Genomic DNA, 27,700 nt, shown 5'->3' on the forward strand with positions numbered 1-27,700 from the left:
ATAACCCTTTTTTCACAATTTAAAAATAAAATGTGTCTTGACACAACTCAAGGCACGTCCCACTCCATTCTGCCCTTGTGCGTAGCTTAGCTTCTTCACGGCCATCTGTCTAGCCAGAATTGTAGCTACATTATCTGTATCTAAGGAGGACTGTCTATATGGACATATTTATGCCTTAGCACAGAGAAGGGGCACAAAGAGAGATTGGGAACTTTTCCCACCACTTGTCCACACTCCCCTCTTCATAGTTCTACAATGGTAGCTAAATCAATAGTGAAACCAATATGTGCTTGATATTTTTTGACCCAGTACCTTCTCCCATCTCTGAAAGTTACGTTGCCTTCTATTGTTCATGTTTAGCCATTTGACTATTGATCCCAACTGTCATGTCCACTCAGTGACCCCGGTACACGAGCATTCTTGTATGCTCCACAATGCGTTTTCTGGATCTCGAAACGACGCTTCCGTCAACAGACCTTATTGGTTTACTGGGTGTGCAAATAAGAGTTTGTTGACCTGCAATTAAGGCATATCAGCAAGAGATAATAGTAGTTTACTCTGTAGAATTCTCATGTTTTATAGCACTGTGTTTATTGCCCAACATTTGAGTTAAACAGACAGTCGAATAGATGTTGGGTGAAACTTCCTAGACTCCAACAGAACGTCATATTATACATGCATGCTTGCACATGTGTGTCAATACCAGTCTCCCCCTTACTACTACACTGAACAGAAATTTTAAAACCACATGCAACAATTTCAAAGATGTTACACATAAGGAAATTAGGCAATTAAAATAGATTCGTTAGTCCCTAATCTATAGATTTGACTGGAAATACAGATCTGCATCTGTTGGTCACAGATACAGTAAAAGGTAGGGACGTGGATCAGAAAACCAGTCAGTATCTGGTGCGACCACAATTTGCATCACGCAGCGCGACACATCCCCTTTGCATAGAGTTGATCAGGCTGTTGATTGTGGCCTGTGGAATGCAAAGTTGCTGGATGTTGGCGGGAACTGGAACAGGCTGTCATATACATCAATCCAAGGCATCACAAACATGCTCAATAGGTGACATGTCTGGTGAGTATGCAGGCCATGGAAGAACTGGGACATTTTTCAGCTTCCAGGAATTGTGTACAGATCTTTGCAACATGTGGCTGTGCATTATCATGCTGAAACATGAGGTGATGGAGGCGGATGAATGACACGACAATGGGCCTCAGGATCCTATCATGGCATCTCTGTACATTCAAATTGCCATTGATAAAATGCAGTTGTGTTCGTTGTCCGTAGTTTATGCCTGCCCATACCATAACCCCACCGCCACCATGGGGCACTCTGTTCACAACATTGACATCAGCAAACCATCTGTCATCTGCCTTGTACAGTTGAAACCAGGATTCACTCTTCAAGAGCACACTGAAGGTGAGCATTTGCCCACTGAAGTCAGTTACGATGCCAAACTGCAGTCAGGTTAACACCATGGTGAAGACGAAGAGCACGCAGATGAGCTTCCCTGAGACGGTTTCTGACAGATTGCAGAAATCCTTCGGTTGTGCAAACCCAAAGTTTCATCAGCTTTCCGGGTGGCTCGTCTCAGACCATCCTGCAAGTGAAGAAGCCAGATGTGGAGGTCCTGGGCTGGCGTGGTTACATCTAGTCTAAGGTTGTGAGGCTGTTTGGACTTACTGTCAAATTATCTAAAAAGACGTTGGTAGAGAAATGAACATTCAATTCTCTGGCAACTGCTCTGGTCGACATTCCTGCAGTCAGCATGTCAATTGCACGCTCCCTCAACTTGAGACATCTGTGGCATTGTGTTGTGTGACACATTTTAGAGTTGCCTTTTATTGTCCCCAGCACAAGCTGCACCTGTGTAATGATCATGCCGTTTAATCAGCTTCTTGAAATACCACACCTGTCAGGTGGATGGATTATCTTGGCAAAAGAGAAATGCTCACTTGACAGGAATGTAAATAAATGTGTGCACAAAATTTGTGAGAAATACACTTTTGTGCACATTGAACATTTCCGGGATCTTTTATTTCAGCTCACGAAACATGGGACCAACACTTAACATGTTGCGTTTATATTTTCGATTACTATACACTGAACAAAAATATAAACGTATCATGCAACAGTTTCAAAGATTTTGCTGAGTATAGTTTGTTGTCAACCTTAATTAGATTATATACTGTGTGCATGTGATTCTAATAACGATTAAGGTTGGCATAACGCATCGTTTGAGCAGAACTTTAAAATCCCAAATTGAATTTGTGTAGAATAGTCTGAGCCCTTAAGGTGAGCCTTACAGTATATTAAATCATTTGAATAGGGAAACTGGGTGGCTTGGCTGGCTGTGACCCAATATACATGTATATCTCTATGCAAATCCCGAACTCTTAAAGCATTCTGTCTAGTTGCACTGAGGCGCTCCTCACTTTCTCCCTCTATTTCTGCCTATGCAGCTGAAGGAGGCACCTGTCACCTGCTCTTTAGGTATGCCCAGTTGAACAGCAGCCAAATCATGTCTTAGATAGGAAGATGTCGGTCTATGAGCCTTTATGTGAAGTCTTTATGAAGCCCACATAAGCAAGGCATTGTGCTTCTGTCAGGGTATACATGTCGCCAGGGAAGGATCTTGGAAGATGGCATGACCCGTCTACATGCATCAACACTCTTCCCTCTGAGCCAGAGAAACCCCATGCTTGTCTTCTCTGTGTGATGATGGATGGACAGAATGATTGACAGGCCAAGCACTGCAGATGACACGGTAGAAACTTGAAAGTGAGGCGATGGGTTTTGTTTGTAGTTATTTGTGTGTGTAGAAGACATTGAACCTGTCTGATTTTATAGCGCTCGACAGTCTCTCCTTAACAGCAGACATATACTGTATTTTAGGGAGGAATGCTGTACCCTTGAGGTGAAAATATGGAATTTGGAATTGGATCACTCCAATGGATCATCTGCCACTCATTCAACTTCACTCCCTTTACATACAATACCTCATGACATTGGCGATGTCTGTCTATTGTAACAGAGATCATGTTTTTTTTATATACTGTATATTTTATTTGATATTTTATAAACAATACAAAACATACACATACAAACATCAACTACATCACACCTGCCCAGACCCACTAGCACACACCCCCATGGCCTTAAACGGCACCATTTCGTTTCTCTCTGTCGCCCACACACTTTCTATTTTTTAGATAAAGCATTTGACCTTTCCATTGCGTTAACGACTGAGGATTGGTTGATTTTCAGCTTTTAAGTATACTATATATTTTTAAGATGATTAACGAGAAAGGTATCGTCCAACCAATCAGGTATCTCACTGCACCCTCATATGCCTTGTCTTGATATATGCAGACAAATGGATTAAAAGTGCATTTCCATTGTAATACTTGGACAGATGCACAAACATCCAACTTCAACCAAATTGAGATGGTTTGGGATGAGTTGTGCCGCAGAGTGATGGAAAAGCAGCCAACAAGTGCTCAGCATATGTGGGAACTCATTCAAGGCGGTTGGAAAAGCATTCCGGGTGAAGCTGGTTGAGAGAATGCCAAGAGTGTGCAAAGCTGTCATCGAGGCAAAGGGTGGCTACTTTGAAGAATCTCAAATAATTCCATGTGTGTTATTTAATAGTTTTGATGTCTTCACTATTATTCTACAATGTAGAAAATATTAAAAAATTTAAAAAAAACCTTGAATGAGTACAGGTGTGTTCAAACTTTTGACTGGTACTTTATAAAGTATCAAATATTTTCTCAAGCAACCTGAATATGGTCGGTCTGCACATTCTAAAGGTGGTTTAGTGTTAATAGCTCAAGAGGTTTAAGCGCTAGAGCGAGTGGAATAATAAGTATGTAAGAAATCGAGTTGTGCTTTGCCTTCAGCAAGCACACCTAATCAGGTTGTGTTTGTGTGTTCGTTCTCCAGTGCTGCTGAGACCAATGGATCTGGTGGTGATGCCCTGGGGAGGGATGCTGAGGACTGGCCTGATGTCAGTCACACCAAGAAGACCAGATCTCTGACTGCTCCCAGATCAAAGGTCAGTTAAGGCATCCGCATGCATCCCAACTGACACAGTTCGGTAGAGTTTATGCCTATATTTTGACGACATTTTGTGACGTTTCGGTGGAATTTGGTGAGGGGTTTTTGAGTTGTTCGGGCACACCGCATTTTTTCTGAAGGCAAGCCGAAGTTCGGACCAAAGTCTACGCCCCTTCGTCGGTGATTGGTCAACCATAGTGATTCTTCAATAAAGTACTTCTTGTCATTCAACGAGATGACTCGTTTTCATATTTTTCCATTGACAAATACCCCGCCAAACATCTTATTTAGATGTAAAATTGTGTGACTAATATATCTTTGAAACAAACGTCAAAATTAATGACTGATTTCTTGAGTTATTTTAGATTAATTTGGACTATTTTGAGTAAGTATATACTGGCTACGGCACCTCAAAGTGGACAAACAAACACTCGTTTGGTTCGGCTCGCCGAGTTCGAGTAGGCTCCAGTCTAAATGAAGCATGTTGATGCTTTTAGGGTCTGTCAGTCCTTCTGGAGATATAGTGCATTCGGAAAGTATTCAGACCCCTTCACTTTTTCCACATTTTGTTACATTACAGCCTTGTTCTAAAATGTATTCAATTAATTTTAATCTAATACCCCATAATGACAAAGCGAAAACAAGTTTAGACATTTTTGCAAATGTATTAAAAATAAAAAACAGATACCTTACTTACGTATGTATTCAGACCCTTTGCTATGAGACTAGAAATTGAGCTCAGGTGCATCCTGTTTCCACTGATCATCCTTGAGATGTTTCTACAGCTTGATTGGAGTCCGCCTGTGGTAAATTCAATTGATTGGACATGATTTGGAAAGGCTGTCTATGTAAGGTACTGTCTATATAAGGTCCCAGAGTTGACAGTGCATGTCAGAGCAAAAACCAAGCAATGAGGTCCAAGGGATTGTCCTTAAAGCTCAGAGACAGGATTGTGTCGAGGCACAGATCTGGGGAAGGGTACCAAAACATTTCTGCAGCATTGAAGGTCCCCATTACTTTCAAAAATAAACTTTATATTTCGATGGAAATATATGGGTAGCCATGAGAAAGAACCGCTGCCTCACATAGCAATCAACTATCGAGGATCGCTATGGAGCGCAATCAGGCGATGTAGGCTTGTACATTATCGTCCATCCTTAAAACAAACAAACACACACACACACCCTCTGTGTGGTTACAGTAGGCTAACGTATGTCAATGGTTTTAAGAACAGCAGTAACATCAGGCAGGATTTAGGCTACCAACTGCCTAGCCAGTTGTAGCACTGACTGTGTGGAGGCTCATTGATTTAACGTTACATTAGCCTACATGATACACTAGTAAAGTAATCAAATATATAGTTGTTGGCTATATTACCCACGACTTACCGTTCTTTGTGCAGCTTCAAATGTTGAGCAAAGTTGGAAGAAATTGCGCCTCTGTCTGTAATTTTCTTCCCACATGTTTTGCATGTTGCAGTCCGTTTTCTGTTGACTACAGCGTAGTCTTTTTTATCCGAAAATAATCATTTGGGGTATCATCTTTCCAAGGGATCCATCTGAATTCACCCGCCGACGTTCCTCTGCACTGACGCACACCTTTTCCCCAACTGGCACAATTTGATTGGCTGCTGTCTGATTCAAACTGTAACCCATTAAATGAAGAGTTGATGCGCTGCACACTTTTTTAAATAGCATCATTTTTCATATTTGGGCTTGGAGAGGGTATCAAGTCAGGTCGAGTCATAAGGCTCAAGTCCAAGTCAAGTCACGAGTCATTGGTGTTTAAGTCAAAGTCGAGTTGCAAGTCATCATATTTGTGACTCGAGTCCAAGTCATATGACTCGAGTCCACACCTCTGCTGTAAAGTAACAAAATGTGGGGGAAAGGAAGGGGTCTGAATCATTTTGTAATGTTGGTGTGAGCCACACCTGGGTTAAAATACTATTTCAATTACTTTCACATACTTTAAAATGTAAGTGTTTTGATATTTCTTCTTTGAAAATAAAAGCATTGGAATGTATTTAGAAATACACATGGAAAGTATTGGCATATATTTGAAAATACAAATACTTAAATACTCCAATTCATTTGAACCCTGGTATGTTTGGCCCTACCGGTATGTATTTGGAAACAATTATTTGAAAATAGTTTCAAATAGCCTACTATTTATTGGAAATTATTTGAAAATACTTTCTAGTGCTCAGTGATTAAGCAACATTTTGTTTTTTTATAGGTTATTAAACAACTAATTGACAGATGTCGGTTCAATTACTTGAATTCCATTTAGTTTTTTGGGGGTGTGGATTTTGGCCACATTTTTTGAAAATGCAAAAACACCCAGAAAATAAGTATTTAAAAAATCTGTCATATTCTTGTACTTTAGGCTATCCTTTTCTCTCAAACAAACATTAGGTAATCTGTGTCTCTTAAGTTGTCGCCACCACTGTCAGTCCATCTGGAGATCTATTTAAGCAATAATATATGAGAGGCCATGTGTTATGACATTTTTATCATGGCTGTGCTGTGGTCATAGAATATACTGTAATGTATGTCCAAAGTACTTCAGTTGTTCCTTTCCCTTAAACCTAATGTAATGTGAAACTGTTGTAGCTCATCACACGACATGGGCTTTACCTATGTGTTTGTCTAGGTTGTGTCTAGGATATCTCTATGTTTGTCCTAGTCTAGTGACTCCATTTGTATCTCAATTTTGTTCAATGCTGTTTGCTGTAGTGTTTTCAGGCTCAACTGCCAGTTCTGTGTGGATATTTGTGATGATGGTCAGTCAGTATATTTGCTGTGGTATTATCCCAGTGGAGTTCCAGTTCTAGTAGATGTTTGCTCTGTAGTCATTGTCCACTGTCCTCAGTCTTTTTTCAGTTAAGCCCAATATGGGTGCAGCTGATCCGCGTACTGGATCTTACCACTTCACTTTCTGTAATGACTGTAGCTCAGTTTGAGAAATAGTAATGCACATGAATCAAAAATGTAATTATAGAATTATATCATCATCGGAATAGAATCATAGTTACAATTCTGTAAAAAAAAAAATATATATATATTTTTTAATGCAATTATGTCAAAAATATATTTCCTTATCAGCTTAACAGCTATGGTATCCATTTAATTTGCTTTACTATAGTATGACTGTAGCTCACTCCTAACTGTTAAGGTGCAGCATATTTTTTCAGTAGTGGTGCTTGGGTAAAGAAATTAAGCCATATTATACCATATGTGTTCTGATAATTGCGTGCTTTTCTTTATAAATCCTGTTAGTTCATATGCCTTGTGACCGTGATATATAGGCCTAAAGAAGACAGTAAGAAGACGGTGACAGAATAAGTTCAACCACACCTTTTGTTTCATCACAAAACTGGAGAGCAACCACTGTCCGGCAAAGTCCACAATGCGTATTGCATGTAACAAACAGTCACATGGCCTACAGCACGGTCAAGCAAGTTAATGTTTCCAACCACTAAACAACTATTCATTTAGATCCACAGAGAGTTACTGGAAGTCGCAAAGAAAACAGGAGCCGCCTCCCGTATTCCAGCACCATTTCAACTTCAACATTTCAACATCATCAAATCACCTATGCTTAGTCTAATACAATGACAACTAGGGCTGACCCCAATAAGTCGATTGTTTGGTCGTTAGGCAGTTAGTCGACCAAGATTGTTTTAGTCGAGCAGTAACAAATATATATTGCTGATTGATGGCCTAGAATAAAAGCCCATTTATGCTTGATTAGAAAATGTGGTCAGTGGCTCCAAATGGAGAGTGTGATGCAATTGCTGAGCCTACAGAGGCCAAATCGAGCTCCGTACCGCATCGCCATGCGCCTTCCACATTTTGTAACAATGCGGAGGGCTCTGTATAGCTCAGCATGGATTGGTTGATGGTAGGTGTGGGCGGTACATCCTGTATAAACACAAACTCATTTCCTTGACAACAGCTCTGCTCCGCAAAGCGCAAGAGGTATGAATGCCCCGACTTCTGCTGAGGCCATATCAGCGTAAATGATGCATGGTTAATGACGATGTCGGATTGACTAAGCGCCCAGATGCACAACGCACTTCTCTCTCCAGAATGCGCTCTCCTGACAATTTGTACACATTCCTTGTTTCATAACTTTATTGTGTGTATTGTTTGGGTAAGATTGTTTGTGTTAATCAATTACCATTTACATACAGTATATCACCAGTAGTACATTTACTGTTAATTCTTATAATTTCTAATCTACAATGTTTAACTTTGTTTACGGTCATTTATTTTAATGCATTCAATATTATTATTCCAGTCTTCCTGTTCTCATTGTCGAAAGTGGACACATTGTTTGCAGAGTTTACAACCTATGCTACACTTGTGAGAAACAAGTTTTGGTTTATTTCATTTCATTTACGAGATCTGTCAATTTCATCATTGTCTTTTGTTTGGAGCACTCTTGTCAATGTTGAGTAAGGACGTGCAGGCATAGAAGTAGGCCTATAGGCTACCTGGCCTGCGTGCAAATGTAGGCATATAGTGGTTAGAGTTTTGGGCCTGTAACGGGAAGGTTGCTGGATCGAATCCCAGAGCTGACAAGGTAAAAATCTGTCTTTCTTCCCCTGAGCAAGGCAGTTAACCGAAGACACCTGGTAGCCCCCCGCACCTCTCTAAGGTAGCCCCCCGCACCTCTCTGATTCAGAAGGGTTGGGTTAAATGCGGAAGACACATTTCAGTTGGATACATTCAGTTGGACAACTGACTAGGTATCCCCCTTTCCCTATGTGCCCATTTGTGGATCTGATAGTATTTCTGATTGGCTTAACCAACTACCACTAATAAATGACCTGTGGAGCTTCTCAAAGTGATGTTTCCTTCACCTCAAACAGCAAGCAAACAAAGTATTTTGAATTACAATAGTTCCTCAATGTATTTGAAAAATCTTTCCAGCTCTCTCCCTTTCAATAATCAGCCAGTGTGAAAGAGAAAAATGTCATGCTCTGATCCAGTGGAAACATCATAAAATAGGCCTACCAGGTCACTTCTTAGCAGTGCTTGACTTGGACTGAAATAGGTTTCCGGTACTCATTTTGGGTGCGGGTACTGTTTATATTTAGGTGTAGGAGCTCCACAATACTTATATATTCTAGAAGAGGAACAAGAGCTCAATCAGTAGAGAATCTAAGGTGCCGGTACTCTGCTCCGGTGAGCCCCTGCCCAAGTCAAGCACATCTTCTTATCTCTTGCGCAAATAGCCTACAGCTGTGTCTGTCCCGAGGACACTGGCACATGAAACTGAGGGCCCAGAATATTTTATACAATGTTGCAAGTTTCGGGGTTGGGCCCAACTTAATAGTTGATACAATGTTTTGAGTTTGTTGCAGACAGACCATGCATAGCTAAAATGATTTCTAGGATATCTATTTTCAGCAGGATATTTTCTACCTGCAGGCTATTTGTTTGCTTTATGTAGTCTTTTTAGATAGTTGGCAATATAAGTTACTTTTTATGTTTTGTATCATTTTCATTTAGATTTGGATAGATTTTGATTAACCACATGACAATGATTCTGAGATATAAAGATGTTATTATAAATTAGATGAAACTTTCACTGAAATGTGAATATGAATACCATAACTGGCACGCATATTAGTCCAATCAACGTAAGCTAAATATGATGTTCATGGTTCTGATTCCTGTGTGTGTGTGCGTGTTCCTTTGTGCAAGTAGAAAAACATGTTGACTCACCCTACTCGTAGAGAAACGCCAGTTATGCTTGCTCACTTTCTTTCATTGGCAACGTTAGCTCGTTAACATTAGCCTTCTACTTCTAGCTACATTTTGAACTTCCATCCCCTCAGGCCAGGGGCACAATGTGTGAATCAATGGTTTGAGCAGAATCACAGTTATAATCATTGGTCAGTACGGAGAATTAAGTAAAATCACAAGTCTAATCACTATCTTCATCCGTGGCTAATATAAAAAATGGGACAATTTTATCTAGCTAGCTATCCACCGGAGGACAACAACACAACGAGATGCATCAATTCAAGTTGTTTCGGTCAATGATGTATGCTCTCAATGAGATTGATTTGATAGGAGGGACGCCAAATCCAAATCCTTTACACTTTTTTTTTGGTGCGCCAGGACCATTCACAGTTGAGCTTACTATTGGCTATTATTTAGCCATTTAGGCCAAATGCTCACTGGCTTCCCTTGCATTCAATGCTACAGGTGGCAACAATGTCATACTCTGTTGGACCAGACAGCATCCGATAGATGGCCTACACATACAGAGACAGAGGGGCGCTGTTTCCCTCGCTCGGATGTTTTCTCAGGTAAGATACATTCAGCCTCTTGCGAATTGAATGAACATTGTGAAACGCAGAGAGACGAAAGATACATTATTATTGATATATTTTCCCATTTTTGGGGGGGGCATCCATAAATACACGCCACTGTCTGTTTGAGAAGCCTAATCGCATAAGGGCAGCTACTGCTTTTGTTGGTGTTATTATGGTGTCCGTCATTCTGATGGAGAAACCATCTGGGTATTTCTCTTAATTTTCTCAAGGCTTGTCAGAGCAAGGAATATACTCGGGGTCTTATTTTTGTTTGTGTTAGAAAATGCGTATCGCCTCTTTAAAGGTTAGTGTGTGTGACCTCTTTCTAACAGTAACTGCATGCCCCCGCCACGCCCTCTGTCAGTTCTCAGTGCAGTCATGACCGTGCAGTACACACCCACACACAGACTAATCACACTGTGATCTGTGTAGCAGTCATTTTAAGCGGCGTTGTAATTTGAATCATGATATCAGGTTCTGTTATTCCACGCTAGAGGGAGATACAGCACAACGGGTTGTGGTGGAGCTCTGTCCCCCTCTGCTGTGTGACTGTGTGTTGCACATACCAGGGTTCAAATACATGTGTATTTGTATTTGAAATACTTATCTTCTGTTTATTTTTTTTCTGTAGCCGAATCATAGCCAGAACCACCTTGTCGACCGCTGAGGAATTATTCATCAATAGTCAGACACATCTAACCTTTTTTTAAAAAGACCGATTTATTTATTTAGTATAATGCAATGAAAACGTGCAATGTATAAAAAAAACTTTGTTTTTACTGAAGTGCCATAGCCTATAGCGCTCTACACCCCCTCGCATCATCAGTTGGAAAGAGGAGGAGGTGTAGAACGTCTATTAGGTAAAGTTTATCTACATGAAAATAAAGTGGATAAAACGTTTTTAAAAAATGAAAAATGAATGTAGGCCTATTTAAACTGTTTTGACGGTTGTTTTATGTTCACGACGGTCTTCATCCATCACCGTCAGTTAAACGGTTATTCAATTACCATCACGGCCCTACTTGTATTCTATCTACTTGTATTTTGAATGAAAAAAATATCCAAATACTTACTTGGAAATGTCTTTGAAAATAATTGAAATACACAAAATAGTTTAACTCGGGTTTGGTGTAGCCTATTAAAAAAGGGCCAAGCCAATAACAAAATAATGATCAGCTTAATAATTCAATTTATTTTCGTTTAATGTAGGCTATTTCTTGTTGCTAGATGTTTAGAATTGCTCAGAGGGATTAGGGAAAAGTTGCCCCTCTTCTATATTTCCAACACATTAGTGAACACTTCTCAAAGTGTTCTAGTGAGTTAGGAGACACATGGGAACTTTCAATATTTTGGTAGCTTTTCTACGTGTGTGTGTGTGTGTGTGTGTGTGTGTGTGTGTGTGTGTGTGTGTGTGTGTGTGTGTGTGTGTGTGTGTGTGTGTGTGTGTGTGTGTGTGTGTGTGTGTGTGTGTGTGTGTGTGTGTGTGTGTAAAGGAGCAATCTGTAGTTGGACTTATAAATTAATTATATACAGTCAAAGTCGGAAGTTTACATCCACCTCAGCCAAATACATTTAAACTCAGCTTTTCACAATTCCTGACATTTAATCCTAGTAAAGATTCCCTGTCTTAGGTCAGTTAGGATCACCAATTCATTTTAAGAATGTGAAATGTCAGAATAATAGTAGAGAGAATGATTTATTTGAGCTTTTATTTCTTTCATCACTTTCCCAGTGGGTCAGAAGTTTACATACACTCAATTAGTATTTGGTAGCATTGCCTTTAAATAGTTTAACTTGGGTCAAACGTTTCAGGTAGCCTTCCACAAGCTTCCCACAATAAGTTGGGTGAATTTTGGCCCATTACTCCTGACAGAGCTGGTGTAACTGAGTTAGGTTTGTAGGCCTCCTTGCTCACATATTCTTTTTCAGTTCTGCCCACAAATTTACTATAGGATTCTATGGCTTTGTGATGGCCACTCCAATACCTTGAATTTGTTCCTTTCCTTAAGCCATTTTGCCACATCTTTGGAAGTATGTTTGGGGTCACTATCCATTTGGAAGACCCATTTGCGACCAAGCTTTAACATCCTGACTGATGTCTTGAGATGTTGCTTCAATATATCCACATCATTTTCCTACCTCATCTATTTTGTGAAGTCCCCCCTGCAGCAAAGCACTCCCACAACATGATGCTGCCACCCCCGTGTTTCACAGTTGGGATGGTGTTCTTCGGCTTGCAAGCCTCCCCATTTTTCCTCCAAACATGATGATGGTCATTATGGCCAAACAGATCTATTTTTGTTTCATCAGACCAGAGGACATTTCTCCAAAACGTGCAATCTTTGTCCACATGTGCAGTTGCAAACCGTAGTCTGGGTTTTTTATGGCGGTTTTGGAGCAGTGGCTTCTTCCTTGCTGAGCGGCCTTTCAGGTTATGTTGATATAGGACTCGTTTTACTGTGGATATAGATCATTTTGTACCTGTTTCCTCCAGCATCTTCACAAGGTCCTTTGATGTTTTTCTGGGATTGATTTACGCTTTTCGCACCAAAGTATGTTCATCTCTAGGAGACCTGCCTGAGCGAGTGACGGCTGCATGGTCCCATGGTGTTTATACTTGTGTACTATTGTTTGTACAGATGAATGTGGTAAAGGCTGGCATTTGGACATTTGACTTGTGGAGGTCTACAATTATATTCCTGAGGTCTTGGCTGATTTCTTTTGATTTTCCCATGATGTCAAGCAAAGAGACACTACATTTGACGGTAGGCCTTGAAATACATCCACAGGTACAACTCCAATTGACTCAAATGAAGCCAATTAGCCTATCAGAAGCTTCTAAAGCCATGACATCATTTTCTGGAATTTTCCAAGCTGTTTAAAGGCACAGTCAACTTAATGTCTGTAAACTTCTGAACCACTGGAATTGTGATACAGTGAATATAATTGAAATAATCTGTCTGTAAACAATTGTTGGAAAAATTACTTATGGATTTAACCGACTTCCCAAAACTATAGTTTGTTAACAAGAAATATGTGGAGTGGTTGACGAGTTTTGATGACTTCAACCTAAGTGTATGTAAACTTCCGACTTCAACTATATACCCATTGATTCTTGAAGTCCCATGCAGTCTTTTTAATGTTATTTTTAAATCATCACTTTGTGTTCAACATTTGCAAACACCCAGTTTGCATTACTCTCCATATTCTTATATTTTTTTTACAAAAGGAAAAGGCTTGCTGTCGCCCAAGGTTAACCTCTAGCGTCGAGCAAACCCGTATCCGGGAGCGTAATCATAGCCTCAAGCTCATTACCATAACGCAACGTTAACTATTCATGAAAATTGCAAATGAAATGAAAGAAATATATTCACTCACAAGCTTAGCCTTTTGTTAACAACACTGTCATCTCAGATTTTCAAAATATGCTTTTCAACCATAGCTACACAAGCATTTGTGTAAGAGTATTGATAGCCTAGCATAGCATTAAGCCTGGCATTCAGCAGGCAACATTTTCACAAAAACAAGAAAAGCATTCAAATAAAATAATTTTCCTTTGAAGAACTTTGGATGTTTTCAATGACGAGACTCTCAGTTAGATAGCAAATGTTCATTTTTTCCAAAAATATTATTTGTGTAGGAGAAATCGCTCCGTTTTGTTCATCACGTTTGGCTAAGAAAAAAATCAGAAAATGCATTCTCTACAACGCCGAACTTTTTACCAAATTAACTCCATAATATCGACAGAAACATGGCAAACGTTGTTTAGAATTTTTTTCACATATCTATTCGATTATAAATCATTCGCGGCAGTTGGGTTTCTCCTCGGAAGCAAACGGAAAAATACACGCAGCTGGAGATTACGCAATAATTGCGACGGAGGACACCAAGCGAGCACCTGGTAGATGTAGTGTAAAATGGTCAATCTTCCAATGATATGCCTACAAATACGTCACAATGCTGTCGACACTATGGGGAAACGACAGGAAGTCTAAGCTCATTCGTTGCCCATTCACAGCCATATAAGGAGACATTGGAACACAGCGCCTTCAAAATCTGGGGCACTTTCTGTTTGAAATTTCATCTTGGTTTCGCCTGTAGCATCAGTTCTGTGGCACTCACAGACAATATCTTTGCAGTTTTGGAAACGTCAGAGTGTTTTCTTTCCAAAGCTGTCAATTATATGCATAGTCGAGCATCTTTTCGTGACAAAATATCGCGCTTAAAACGGGAACATTTTTTTATCCAATAATGAAATACCGCCCCCAGAGTTCCAAGAAGTTTTAAGCAGCAACATTCTGCGACAGATACAGGATTTCCTGTATACCGTATACTCCCGTAAAGCCCAGCTCATTGGATATGTAGCTAGCTTTGTTTGACCCTGATTGGTGCCTATTTGACAAAGTTACAGTCAATCAAGTGAAGATCGGCGTGCCATGAAGGCGTCGTTCTCTTACCAAATTTGGTGTCCTATAGGATATACTACACTCCTAATGATATAGTGAAGTCTGGTTACGTTCTAGGAACTCTGAGGTATAAATACAAATGTGATTTGACTGGTTTAAACAACGTTTCGGGTTTGATTTTCACAGATTTCTTTGTAAATTGAATGAGTGGAAGTAGAAAATTGATCGTGCATGCTATATGGACTTTTTTAGGATATGAAAAAGGATTTTATCCAACAAAACACTTCATGTGATCTCTGGGACCCTTTGGATGATAAATCAGAGCAAGATTTCAGAATGTAAGTACACATTTCACCTTCAGAGGTGAATTTATCAAACCTATCGCGGTGAAAAAAGTGTTTTGTTGTTAGGAGATCTCCTCAAACAATAGCATGGCATTGTTTTGCAGTAATAGTCACTGTAAATTGGACAGTACAGTTATATTAACAGTAATTTAAGCTTTCAGCCGATATAAGACACTTATATGTACCGACATTTGTTGTTTCTCTAAAATCTGCGATCGTGACAGAAGGCGCTGCATGATTTACAACTGTCCCGTTAACGGAACGTCCTCCACTAACCTCACACCCTTTCAGTGTGTTCTAGGCTATCAACCGGCCCTAACATCGGCGTCAGATCGGCGTCAGATCGAGTCTCCTGTCGTGGACGATTGGTTATGGCGCGCCGAGGAGGTATGGAACACCATAGATCAAAACTGGACGAAACCAAACGCTCTTGTGCTCAAAATATATCTTCATAAACAAAAAGCCAAAACCCAAAGTGCAAAATTTAAAGTACTCAGGAAATAGTAAGAGATTTCTCTCAGGAAAACAAGTAATATTTGCAATGACTGACAAAAACAAATGGCAGAGGGAGTATATATACAGTGATAGAGTGGGTATTGGAACCAGGTGTGTGTAATGATGATGAGACAAGTCCAGGGTTGATGAGTGAAGGGCGTTTTCCAGCAGTAGGTTCGGCAGCAGCTAGAAGACCTGCAACGCCGAACGCCTGAGCCAGACAGGAGAGGGAGCCAAAGCGAAGGCTGGTGTGACACATATGATAAGGAAAAACATATACAACTAATATAATATTTAAAAAATGACTTTCTTGAAACAATAAGGTTAGGGGAATACATTGTCTCATTCACCCCTGAAAACAAAGTACAAGTTACATCACTTTCATAACCAGAACATCACACACAACCGCATGCCCTTGATTTCCGTTGGCCCACAAACCACATCATATTCTCCTTTCGGTCTTTCCTTTAACAGTCAACAATTTCTATAGTAGTCTTCAAGTACATTGACATTTCACTCTTTCTGTTCTGACAATCAGCCAAATACTAGCTTGGTCATTGATCTGTTTCTACTGCTGTATATGGCAACCGCTATGTATAGCCAAGCCAACTGCTATGGTAACATGGCATGACAACCATCATACATTAGAAGTTAGATGGACAGGATAAAGAGATCAGAGACCATGTTATAGATTTTCTACGACTTGCCCCACCAGCTTGGTATGTACAGTGCCATCTGAAAGTATTCAGACCCCTTGACTTTTTCCACACTTTGTTAGGCTACAGCCAAAAAACAATCCACAGCCATCTACACACATACCCCTTAATGACAAATCAAAAACAGGTTTTTAGAAATGTCAGCAAAATATTGCAAATAAAAAACACAATTACCTTATTCACATAAGACCCTTTGCTATGAGACTTGAAATTGAGCTCAGGTGCATCCTGTTTCCATTGATCATCCTTGATGTTTCTACAACTTGATTTGGAGTCCACCTGTGGGAAATTCAATTGATTGGACGTGATTTGGAAAGGCACACATCTGTCTATATAAGGTCCCACAGTTGACAGTGCATGTCAAATCAAAAACCAAGCCATGAGGTTGAAGGAATTGTCCTTAAAGCTCCGAGACATGATTGTGTCGAGAAACAGATCGGGGGAAGGGTGCCAAAACTTTTCTGCAGTGTTGAAGGCCACCAAGAACACACTGGCCTCCCATCATTCTTAAATGGAAGAAGTTTGGAACCACCAAAACTCTTCCTAGAGCTGGCTGCCCGGCCAAACTGTGCAATCAGTGGAGAAGGGTCTTGGTCAGGGAGGTGACCAAGAACCCGATGGACACCTGACAGAGCTCTAGAGTTCCTCTGTGGAGATGGCAGAAACTTCCAGAAGCACAACCATCTCTGCAGCACTCCACCAATCAGGCCTTTCTAGTTTTATTTTAAATGACTGTACAACCATCAAGATTAATTGTCAGATCCAACAGCAGATATCTTTGTTTCTTGCGACCTATAACTAGCATCTCTTTCTTTCACTCTCTCGGAGGACCTGAGCCCTAGGACCATGCCTCAGGACTACCTGACATGATGACACTTTGCTGTCCCCAGTTCATCTGGCCGTGCTGCTGCTCCAGTTTCAACTGTTCTGCCTTTGATTATTATTATTTGACCATGCTGGTCATTTATGAACATTTGAACATCTTGGCCATGTTCTGTTATCTCCACCCGGCACAGCCAGAAGAGGACTGGCCACCCCACATAGCCTGGTTCCTCTCTAGGTTTCTTCCTAGGTTTTGACTTTTCTAGGGAGTTTTTCCTAGCCACCGTGCTTCTACACCTGCATTGTTTGCTGTTTGGGGTTTTAGGCTGGGTTTCTGTACAGCACTTTGAGATATCAGCTGATGTACGAAGGGCTATATAAATACATTTGATTTGATATTCAAACTAAACTAAGAGCTACATCCTGTGCTTGGATGAATATAAAATATATTTTATATTTAAGATTCTTCAAAGTATCCACACTTTGCCTTGATGACAGCTTTGCACACTCTTGGCATTCTCTCAACTAGCTTCATGAGGAATGCTTTTCCAACAGGTGAAGGAGTTCCCACATATGCTGAGCACTTGGCTGCTTTTCCTTCATTCTGTGGTCCAACTCATCCCAAACCATCTCAATTGAGTTGAGGTCGGGTGATTGTGGAGGTCAGGTCATCTGATGCAGCACTCCATCCCTCTCCTTCTTGGTCAAATAGCCCTTACAAAGCCTGGAGGTGTGTTTTTGGTCACTGTCCCGTTGAAAAACAAATGATAGTCCCACTAAGCGCAACCCAGATGGGATGGCGTATCACTGCAGGATGCTGTGGTAGCCATGCTGGTTAAGTGTACCTTGAATTCTAAATAAATCATAGACAGTGTCACCAGCAAGCACCCCCACACCATCACACCACCTCTTCCATGCTTCACGTGGGAACCACACATGCGTAGATGATCCGTTCACTTACTCTGCATCACACAAAGAGACAGCGGTTGGATCCAAAAATCTCAAATGTGGACACATCAGTCCAAAGGACAGATTTTGACCGGTCAAATTCCCATTGTTTGTGTTTCTTGGCCCAAGCAAGTCTCTTCTTATTGGTGTCGTTTAATAGTGGTTTCTTTGCAGCAATTTGACCATGAAGGCCTGATTCATGCAGTGTCCTCTGAACAGTTGATGTAGAGATGTCTGTTACTTGAACTCTGTGAAGCATTTATTTGGGCTGCAATATGAGGTGCAGTTAACTCTAATGAACTTATCCAGCAGCAGAGGTGCTGACCGTAAGGCGCTACAGAGGGTAGTGCGTACGGCCCAGTACATCACTGGGGCCAAGCATCCTGCCATCCAGGACCTATATAATAGGCGGTGTCAGAGGAAAGCCCATAGAATTGTCAGGCTGTTTTCTCTGCTACCATATGGCAAGCAGTACCGGAGTGCCAAGTCTAGGACCAAAAGGCTCTTTAGCAGCTTCTACCTGCTGAACGATTATTTAAATGGCCACCGTACTATTTACATTGCTATTTACATTGACACGCCCCCCACCCCTCCATTTGATTTGTACACTGCTGCTACTCACTGTTTATTATCTATGCATAGTCACTTCACCCCTACCTACCCTGTACAAACTACCTCAACTAACCTGTACCCCCTGTATATAGCCTTGTTATTGTGTTATATTTTATAATTTTATGTTTATTTGGTAAATATTTTCTTAACTCTTCTAAGACTGCACTGTTGGTTAAGGGCTTGTAAAGTAAGCATTTCACGGTCTACACTTGTTGTATTCGGCGCATGTGACAAATAAAGTTTGATTTGATCTCTGGGTCTTCCTTTCCTGTGGCGGTCCTCATGAGAGACAGTTTCATCATAGCTCTTGATGGTTTTTGCGACTACACTTGAAGAAACAAAGTTCTTGAAATGTTCCGCATTGACTGACCTTCACGTCTTAAAGTAATGATGGACTGTCATTTCTCTTTGCTTATTTGTGCTGTTCTTGCCATAATATGGACTTGGTCTTTTATCAAATAGGGCTTTCTTCTGTATACCACCCCTACTTTGTCACGACACAACTGATTGTCTCAAACACATTAAGAAGGAAAGAAATTCCACAAATGAACTTTGAACACGGCACACCTGTTAATTAAAATGCATTCCAGGTGAAGCTGGTTGAGAGAATGCTAAGAGTGTGCAAAGCTGTCAGCTCGGGGATTCGATCTAATAACCTTTCGGTTACTGGCCCACCTCTATAACCACTAGGCTACCTGCCGCCCCCGTATGACACTACAAGCTTGGCACACTTGTATTTGGGGATTTTCTCCCATTCTTCTTTGCAGATCATCTGTCGTGACGTGACTTTCATTAATGTGATGACTGTTATTTATCAAATAATTACCTACTATGTTTAATTGTTACCAGATTAAATTAATCATGTAACAATTAACTCATTAGGAATGTGGGGCACCACGGAAGAAGTTGTTTAACGAGTTACCATCTCCCGAATTAAGCTCAAGAATATATATATATATATATGTTAGATATCGATAAGTCACTTATTAAACATTAGCTCATATCAGTCTCATTCTGAACGTCGCAGACTTGAATCTGCACAAACCCGAGTCTTACTGATTATTCCGTACCACACATTGATTTGATTATTTATTTATTAACAAACTAAATGATAAAACAGGATACACACACACATATGGTATAGGTTGTTGATTAGAAACTTAATATGATGAAAACAGGTCCCTAGCGGACTAACACCATATGACACTTGTTACAAAAGATGGAAAGTTAGAGAGAAAGAGAGACACTTGGATACATTTGGGAACTACGCTCACAGTTAACCTAATAACTTGCCCTGAACTGCCGCTCGTAATGCATGTATTTACGCGTTGAAGGTCTTCGTTGTATATCTCTGTTGGATCCAGGCCTTTGTGAAAAGGGTTCCGCTTTGTGAAAATGGTTTGATTGGGCCTTCTCCTTGGTTTGTAAGTGTGAGTCTCTGATTGTCCACAAGAGGTCACAATGTCCTCCTTAGTTGTCTGTGTTGACTTTCACTCGTTCTGGAAGAGTGGTCTTCTGAGGACAGCTAATCAGCCGTGTCGATGATCCCCAGAGTTGTGATGAGAGCAGTGTAGTCAATGATGATTTGAAGAGAATAACCATATGGTCCTACTTAAATTCACTTTCTTAGATACAGTACTTAGAACAGCTACTCAACCTTAACATTGATTGTTAGAGGCTACTTTGTCTTCTTCAACTCGTGTTGATTTCCAGGGTCGTAACCAATGGAGACCTAGCTGCAGCTTGTGGTCCTTATAGTCTGGTATGTTAATTCTTAACTCAATCTTTTATACACTTGGATAAAAAGGGTTGTTTCCGTAATACTGACACGTTCTCTGAGCACCCTCGGGCATGGCTAGTTAGTGGGCAAAACATCATAAAAAATATATGATCTTGTTAGAACTAAAATCAAATTCCTATCTTAACAAAAATATTATCTTCATCCTTTATATTTCCTACACAACGTAAAGGATGTAAACCTGATATTCACAGTGTGAAAGCTCTTCAAGTTATAATATTTTCATTAAATCACTTTTATACCATTTTTAATGACACCACAAAATATACATTAATTTCCCATATTCCATCTCTCATTATTCCCCACATTCGGATGTTGAAATATATTGTCCCAGTGTTCACTGTTGGACATTAGAGTTTTTGGGCAGCAAAACCTTCAGTAACAAAGGGATTCCATTCACCAATACTAGAGACCAAAAGGAGTCATCTGCTGCCTACAATTTACGATTAGCGTGAGGTGTCATAAAACCCCTACAGCAATCCCGCCTCCGCTCTGGAGAAGGTTTTCATCAAGGATCTCTCTGTACTTTGCTCTGTTCATCATTGCCTCGATCCTGACTAGTCTTCCAGTCCCTGCCGCTGAAAAAATCCCCACAATATGATGCTGCCACCACCATGCTTCACCGTAGGGACGGTGACAGGTTTCCTCCAGACATGACGCTTGGCATTCAGGCCAAAGAGTTCAATCTTGGTTTCATCAGACCAGAGAATCTTTTTGAAAACTCCAAGCAGCCTTCAAGTGCCTTTTAGTGAGGAGTGGCTTCTGTCTGGCCACTCTACCATAGAAGCCTGATTGGTGGAGTGCTGCAGAGATGGTTGTCTTTCTGGAAGTTTCTGCCATCTCCATAGAGGAACTCTGGAGCTCTGTCAGAGTGGCCATCGGGTTCTTGGTCACCTCCCTGACCAAGACCTGTCACCCACAATTTGCAAATGTTTTTAAAAACCTGTTTTCGCTTTGTTATTATGGGGTGTTGTGTGTAGATTGATGAAGGACATTTTTTTATTTAATCCATTTTAGAATAAGGCTGTAAATGTGGAAAAAGTTGAGGGGTCTGAATACTTTCTAAATACACTGTATACATACCAGTGATGCTTGCCTTTTGTGGTCAGTGGAGCTTTGCAAGCTCTGAGTAACTGGGGTTTGGTTCTTATGAAGTCAAAACATTATTCTTATCTGAATGATGCAGTGAGATTATTGGCTCTAAAAAAAATTGGTAGAGTATGAAATGTTCATTTCAAAGCTAAGAAATAATGCTCTCTCTCATTTCTCTCCCCAATCTCTCTCTTAGCACATTGCCCCCCCTCCCCCTCTCTCACTCACTATACCTCCCTCTGCCTTTCCGTCTATCGCTAGCAAACAGGCCAAGGACCTCAGCTACTCAGAGATGGACCTCCGTGCCAAGCCCAAGAGGTTTGGCACGTTCACCTTTGGCTTGAAGAGGAGGAAGAAGAAGAGTGACGGGGATCTCTCCCAGAGCATCGTGGTCCTCCACGGCCCCGAGCCAGAAGACAAAGGGCAAGAGGAGGAGCTTCTGAACCTCAGCCTCTGGGACATCGGCCAAGGCGGCACTCTGAACAAGAGGGTAAGGTTCGCTGTGTCTCAGCCTGACCTAAACACTAAGACACTGGTCACCTCTTATCCTCCTCCCACTGTCCCCAAGAAATCGCAGGCCCAGGAGCCACCGATGGACAGTCCTAAGACTGCCACCAACCAACCAATTTCCCAGATGGATAACATTATTCCTCTTGAAGTGGGCCGGGCTACAAGAAAAGTTCCTTTAGCTATGCCTGAGATGGAGTGGAACGAGACCTCACAGGAAGAGGAGAGCCCGGATGCTCAGTGTGACAACCCGTATGCCTCAACAGACCATACTGACACAGCTTCTCCAATGGATGTTGATAGCTTTAACCCAAGTCCTCCACCTTTCCCACCTAACCCACCTCCACCCTCCTATCCATCTAGCCCACCCCCCTGCTACCCATTGAGCCCAGCTACATCATTTCCCCCCATTAGCTCTCCTCCTGCTACAGTTTACACCTCAAACCAGAGTGATGAAATGTCCCCCTTACCCAGTGATGACCCTGTCCTTCCTGTGACTGCACTCTCACTTAGCAAAACTGAGGCCTCTTATGTTACTCTCTCCATTGGACAACCTGTTGTTGTTGAAAATATCACCACTGTTACCCCTAATACAGATCCCTCTCCCATTGCCTTGGACCCCAATATAGAAGCCACTATTACTGAAACGGACACAACTGACGTTAAAACCAAGACCTTTCCTCTGAACCCTGATTCTTTGGCTGACAACACTGAGACACCTATTCTCAACACCGTCACCTCTGCTCTTATCACTGTCAACTCTGTTACTGACATGGACACCAACTCCATCAATGATACCTCTGTCTCCACCACTGATACATCTAGGCCTATGCCTGAAACGGTCACCTCCATCACCTCTGAAGAGATCATCACTGCTATTGCTGATCCTGGCCCCTCTCTCGCTGAAATGGTCATCCCAGTTCCAATCACGGACAAATCTACACCTGAAATGCTAGCCTCCATTGCAAACACTGTCAACTCCATTACCAACAGTGACAACACTGTCCCCAACACTGACACTTTCTCTGCCAACACGGAGGTATTTGGAACTCTGTATGACTCACTATTTCCGCAAAGTTTCACCTCGGCACAAGAATCTGCCACATCAGACAATGACTCTACTGAGGGATGCCTTGACACCAACCTAACCATAATAAATGATGAAACTAACCCACACCTGTCCTTGGATAGCCCCTTTGATTCACCAAGTCCAATTTTACCCGAATCAGTTAAACAGGAGTATGAAACTGCCATTGATCACACTGAAGCTAGTGTCACTGACGTCCCTGTCCCCACTGCAGTCTCCAAAATGGATACCAGCCACCCTGACACAGACACCACTGCTAATACTAACCTCACTGTTACTGATACCAACTCTCAACCAGTATTCAGAGATCTTTACGACTCTCTCTTTCCTGGAATGTTCCCCTCACCTCACATATCTGGCCACACCGCATCTGCTCTCAGCACTTACACTTCTGGCGTTGTGACATCGGGCGTGATGGACACTCGATGCACACCTCCTAATATAGATGCTCCTTTTGAGAACAAGCTTCCCCCTGTTCCTCAAACAGACACTGCCCACCCTAGCACAGATGTCTCCCTCGCTGAGCGTGAGGCCTTTGCGCCTCTGTGCTTTGAGCCTACACTCCCCACAACTGAGCCAATGGAAATGGATGACTTAGAGCCTGAGCGTCCCACCTCAGACTCACCTCTCCCAAATACCGATATCGCTGTCCCTGATACTGGCTCTAGTGACACATGTGAATCTCTCTATGACTTTCTTTTCCCTGAAAGTTTTCCTTCTGACCAGGTGTCCACCATTTCTGACCCCGACCTTGATAAACCAGTCTATGTTACGGACACCGATTCTGTTCCGCTCCGACCAGATTGCAACACTCGGCCAAACCTTGTTGATCAGTCGGAGCCTTTGACCGCAGCTCTTCCAGTTGACCTTGATACGGAGGACACTGAAAACACAGATCTCGTCCTTCATCATTCTGATATGAACATTGACAACTCTGATCACATTCTCTCGGACAATGTCACCCTCATTTCTGACATTCTTAGCGCTAGCCACCCAAGCACTAAGAATTCCAGTACTCTTGAAACCACCATCTCCATTGATGTGTCCGTCTCCTCAACAATAGCAGAGACAATGGCTACTGAGACAGTTCAAGAAGCAGAAGTCCAGATTATGGAAGAGGAAAATGGACAGATTGAGCAGAATATTATGTCCTATGATGTAGACGTTGTCAGGGAAAGATCAAATGATATGTCCACCACGGCTACTGAGAAAGTTCAAGAAGCAGAGGTGGAGGTAATGGAAGAGGCCAACAGCATAGATTCTAATAGACAGATTAAGGAACATATGCCCTGTGATGCAGACGTTAACAGGGCAAGCTCACAGTGTGTGATCATACCAGAGAACAGCAATGCCATGGAAGTCGCCATACCAGCGGTCCATTACAGCATCCTGGAGGATTACATGGAGGAGAGTGGCGTTGAAGAGGTGAAAGCAGAGGAAATGAAAGGAGCGGGCAAACAACGGAGGAATGGTAATGAAACCGTTGAAGCGGGATGGAGTTTGGGGTCACAGAAAGTAACGGAGGTAATGTTAGAAACGAAGGATAGAGGTCAAGAGAATGAAGTCCACCGAGAGGAGAAGAGACGCATTGAGTTCCCAGAAGACGGCGATGCAGAGAGGCTGGTTCCGGTGGAGGAGAGAGGAACGAGAGAGGTCTCAGCAATGGTGAAAGAAGGGGGGGAGGATGGGGTGGAACCAGCCCTACCTGTTCAGCAGGTGCACACACTCATGGAATGTGAGTCGCCCGCCCCGCCTTACATCACAGAGCAGCATGGAGAGGAGGAGGGGTCAGGGAGTAACCGGAGTGCAGTTACACATGCTTACCTGGTAACAGAGGCCTGCGCTGATACACATACACTCAGACAGACCCCAGGCCACGAAGAGCCACAGGAGTCTCACAGCGGCGAGAATGAACACGCTGCCACCGGCAACAGAGAGAGACAGGACACACTCGCAACACATAACACACTCGCACACACCACAGGCCGAGAGGGGAGCATTTTAGACACACTCACAGCAGAGGAAGCGGACCTAGTCACTCGTATTACCGAGGACACATCCTCTTTCTCTGAGCAGAAAGCAAAAGTAAACACCACTAGCACACATGGCGAGAACACATTCGCACTTGACAGAGAAGAGACAACGACAGACACAGAGTCCAGAACATACACTGTAAAGATAGAACATGAAGGGACACTCGGTACTGAGTGGATAGACAGCATTGTCACGCAGGAAACAGACCGAGCCAGTTCAGAGCAGGTGGCAGTGAATCCTCCTGTCGCACGAGACACAATCCTCGACAGACTTCGAAAGAGAGCCAACGGTCTTGCCACTGAGGACACAGAGAGACCCGGGGCAGAGCCAGAGCAGGTGGCAGTGAATCCTCCTGTCGCACGAGACACAATCCTCGACAGACTTCGAAAGAGAGCCAACGGTCTTGCCACAGAGAGACCCGGTGCAGAGCCAGAGCAGGTGGGAGGGACGCTATCAGTCACTGCAGATACACTCCTCAACTCACTGAGGAACAGAGTCCAATTCCTCAGCCAGCCCGAAGGGTAAGGGATGACATTTCATCTGCGATCCTTACTCTGATTTCCTACTTTTCATGATGTGTGTGTTTTGAAGTGGAGGTGATCAAGTCTCATATGATCTTTTTATGCTAAATGAGTGAGTGTGTGCACTCAGATTGCACAAGTGTGTCTGTGAGTGCGAGAGAATGTGGGGACTCAGCAACAATAGGACTATAGCTAATTGCTCGGTGTGTGCTGCGCAGTAAATTGTACGAGTATGGGACTCGGTGGACTGGAGGGGGAAATTGTTGATGTCCATTCTCTATGCAATGTGTCTGGGATGTTGTTTATTGAAAATGCAAAGACTGTTATTATCTCATAATGTTGTGATTGAGGGCAATTAGCTAGAATTATGAATTGGATTTCAATAGCACATCCCCTGTACTATGTACAGTACAGACAGTCTACTTCACTGTCCTGATAAATGACATGTGGATCTGCGTAACAGCCATCTGAACTAGACACGTTGCGCTGTAAATCCTCAGGCCATACAACTAGAATATTTACCAGCAGAGTGGAATTCATTCTGCATTCACCCAGGGATTATATTTCCTGTCACTTTTTAATATTCTTTGTGGACATTTCTGTATTGCGACGGCATCCCTTTTTTGTCATTGTCGAATAGGCCAGTTTCCTTGGTGGAAGACATCGCGTGAAAGTCTCCAAGCCAGACTCAAAGTGGTGATTGGCCTCACCCATCCACCCGCATGCTTGTGGTCCTCTCTGCACCCTCTCAGTGGGATGGGCTGAAAGGAGTCATCGTCAAAGAACTTGACTTCTCGTCCAGTGGCTTGTTTGTGTTAGACGGTAGACCCGAGATACACCTGTTGATGGACAATAGGCGTTGCCAATGGAAACACTTGTGGCGTAACATTTCATCGGCGCACACTGTGGTGCGCCCGTTGTCGACACCTGAACAGGAATGGCTGGGCATGCGTGTTTGTGTGTGTGTGCGCACGCGACACTCTTCGTGTAGCCTATGGCTTTCATTCTTTAAGATAGTGTACACTATGTCAATTGTTTCTCGTAGAACACAGGCACGGCCGTATGTTGTTTGCCTGGTTGACAGGCCTTTTGCAGGCCATGTGTTATCTGATCATGGGAATCTTGGACCTAGTCCTTTTTTCATGGAACACAGTAAAGAACCCAGTGGACCCACACAGTAAAGATTATATATCCAAGCCACACTGTTTTCAGTTCCTCTGAACAGAGAGGACAACACTGTACATATGTTATTTTATTTCCCAATAGCAGCTGTTGTTTCCTGCTGCCCCCACAAGATGGCGGCAAATACATATAGTAAAGTCAAGAACACAGTGGTCCGTTTAGTTATTACAATATCACTTAGAGATATCTCTATATGCACTGAAATAGAAAGACTCAGGTTGTGTGAATGTGGGCCGTTTCTAGAAAGTCACACAGGACACAAAATGGTTCGCTAGCCTCCGCTTCAATCAGGTAAATTGCACTCTGTCCAACAACATCTCTGGTATGACCTAGGATGTCCTGTCATAGTCATAATGAAACCTCCACCTCCTCTTTTATGAGATAGCAGCTCTGATGGACAGGCATGTTAATGCTAGGTGAAAGCTAAACTAAGGAATAACCCTTATCTGTCCCGAGGCCGACTATTACATGGCTATCGTGTTGTGGGTGGGGTGGAAACTGGAGGTAACTCTTGACACTGGCTTCAGTGTTTACCGCAGGTGGTCCATTCCATTTCCGTCCTCTCTGTTAATGTCACCTCTGTTTCCGTCACTCACAAAGACCAACACAGCTGGGAACGCAAGGAATGACAGCACTTCATGGAATGAAGAGGGTTCTAAAAGTTGTAAATCAGTCTTTATCTCTCCTTCCTGCCCTCCTCAGCAGGTGACGATGATGACATGTAGGGTAATAACTC

General features: G+C 42.2%; 1 protein-coding gene across 1 annotated transcript in view; it reads left to right on the plus strand.

Moving 5' to 3' along the window:
- The window catches only part of LOC139391961 (uncharacterized), a 590,779-nt gene that overhangs the window by 518,674 nt on the left and 44,405 nt on the right, over positions 1–27,700 (plus strand). Inside the window, exons 2-3 of the mRNA XM_071139566.1 lie at positions 3,956–4,067; positions 21,830–25,782. Coding sequence (XP_070995667.1) covers positions 21,926–25,782 — 3,857 coding nt within the window. The 5' untranslated portion in view covers positions 3,956–4,067; positions 21,830–21,925. The remainder of the gene's footprint in view (positions 1–3,955; positions 4,068–21,829; positions 25,783–27,700) is intronic.

Source organism: Oncorhynchus clarkii, chromosome 32 (genome assembly GCF_045791955.1).
Source record: "Oncorhynchus clarkii lewisi isolate Uvic-CL-2024 chromosome 32, UVic_Ocla_1.0, whole genome shotgun sequence".
Classification (NCBI taxonomy): domain Eukaryota; kingdom Metazoa; phylum Chordata; class Actinopteri; order Salmoniformes; family Salmonidae; genus Oncorhynchus; species Oncorhynchus clarkii.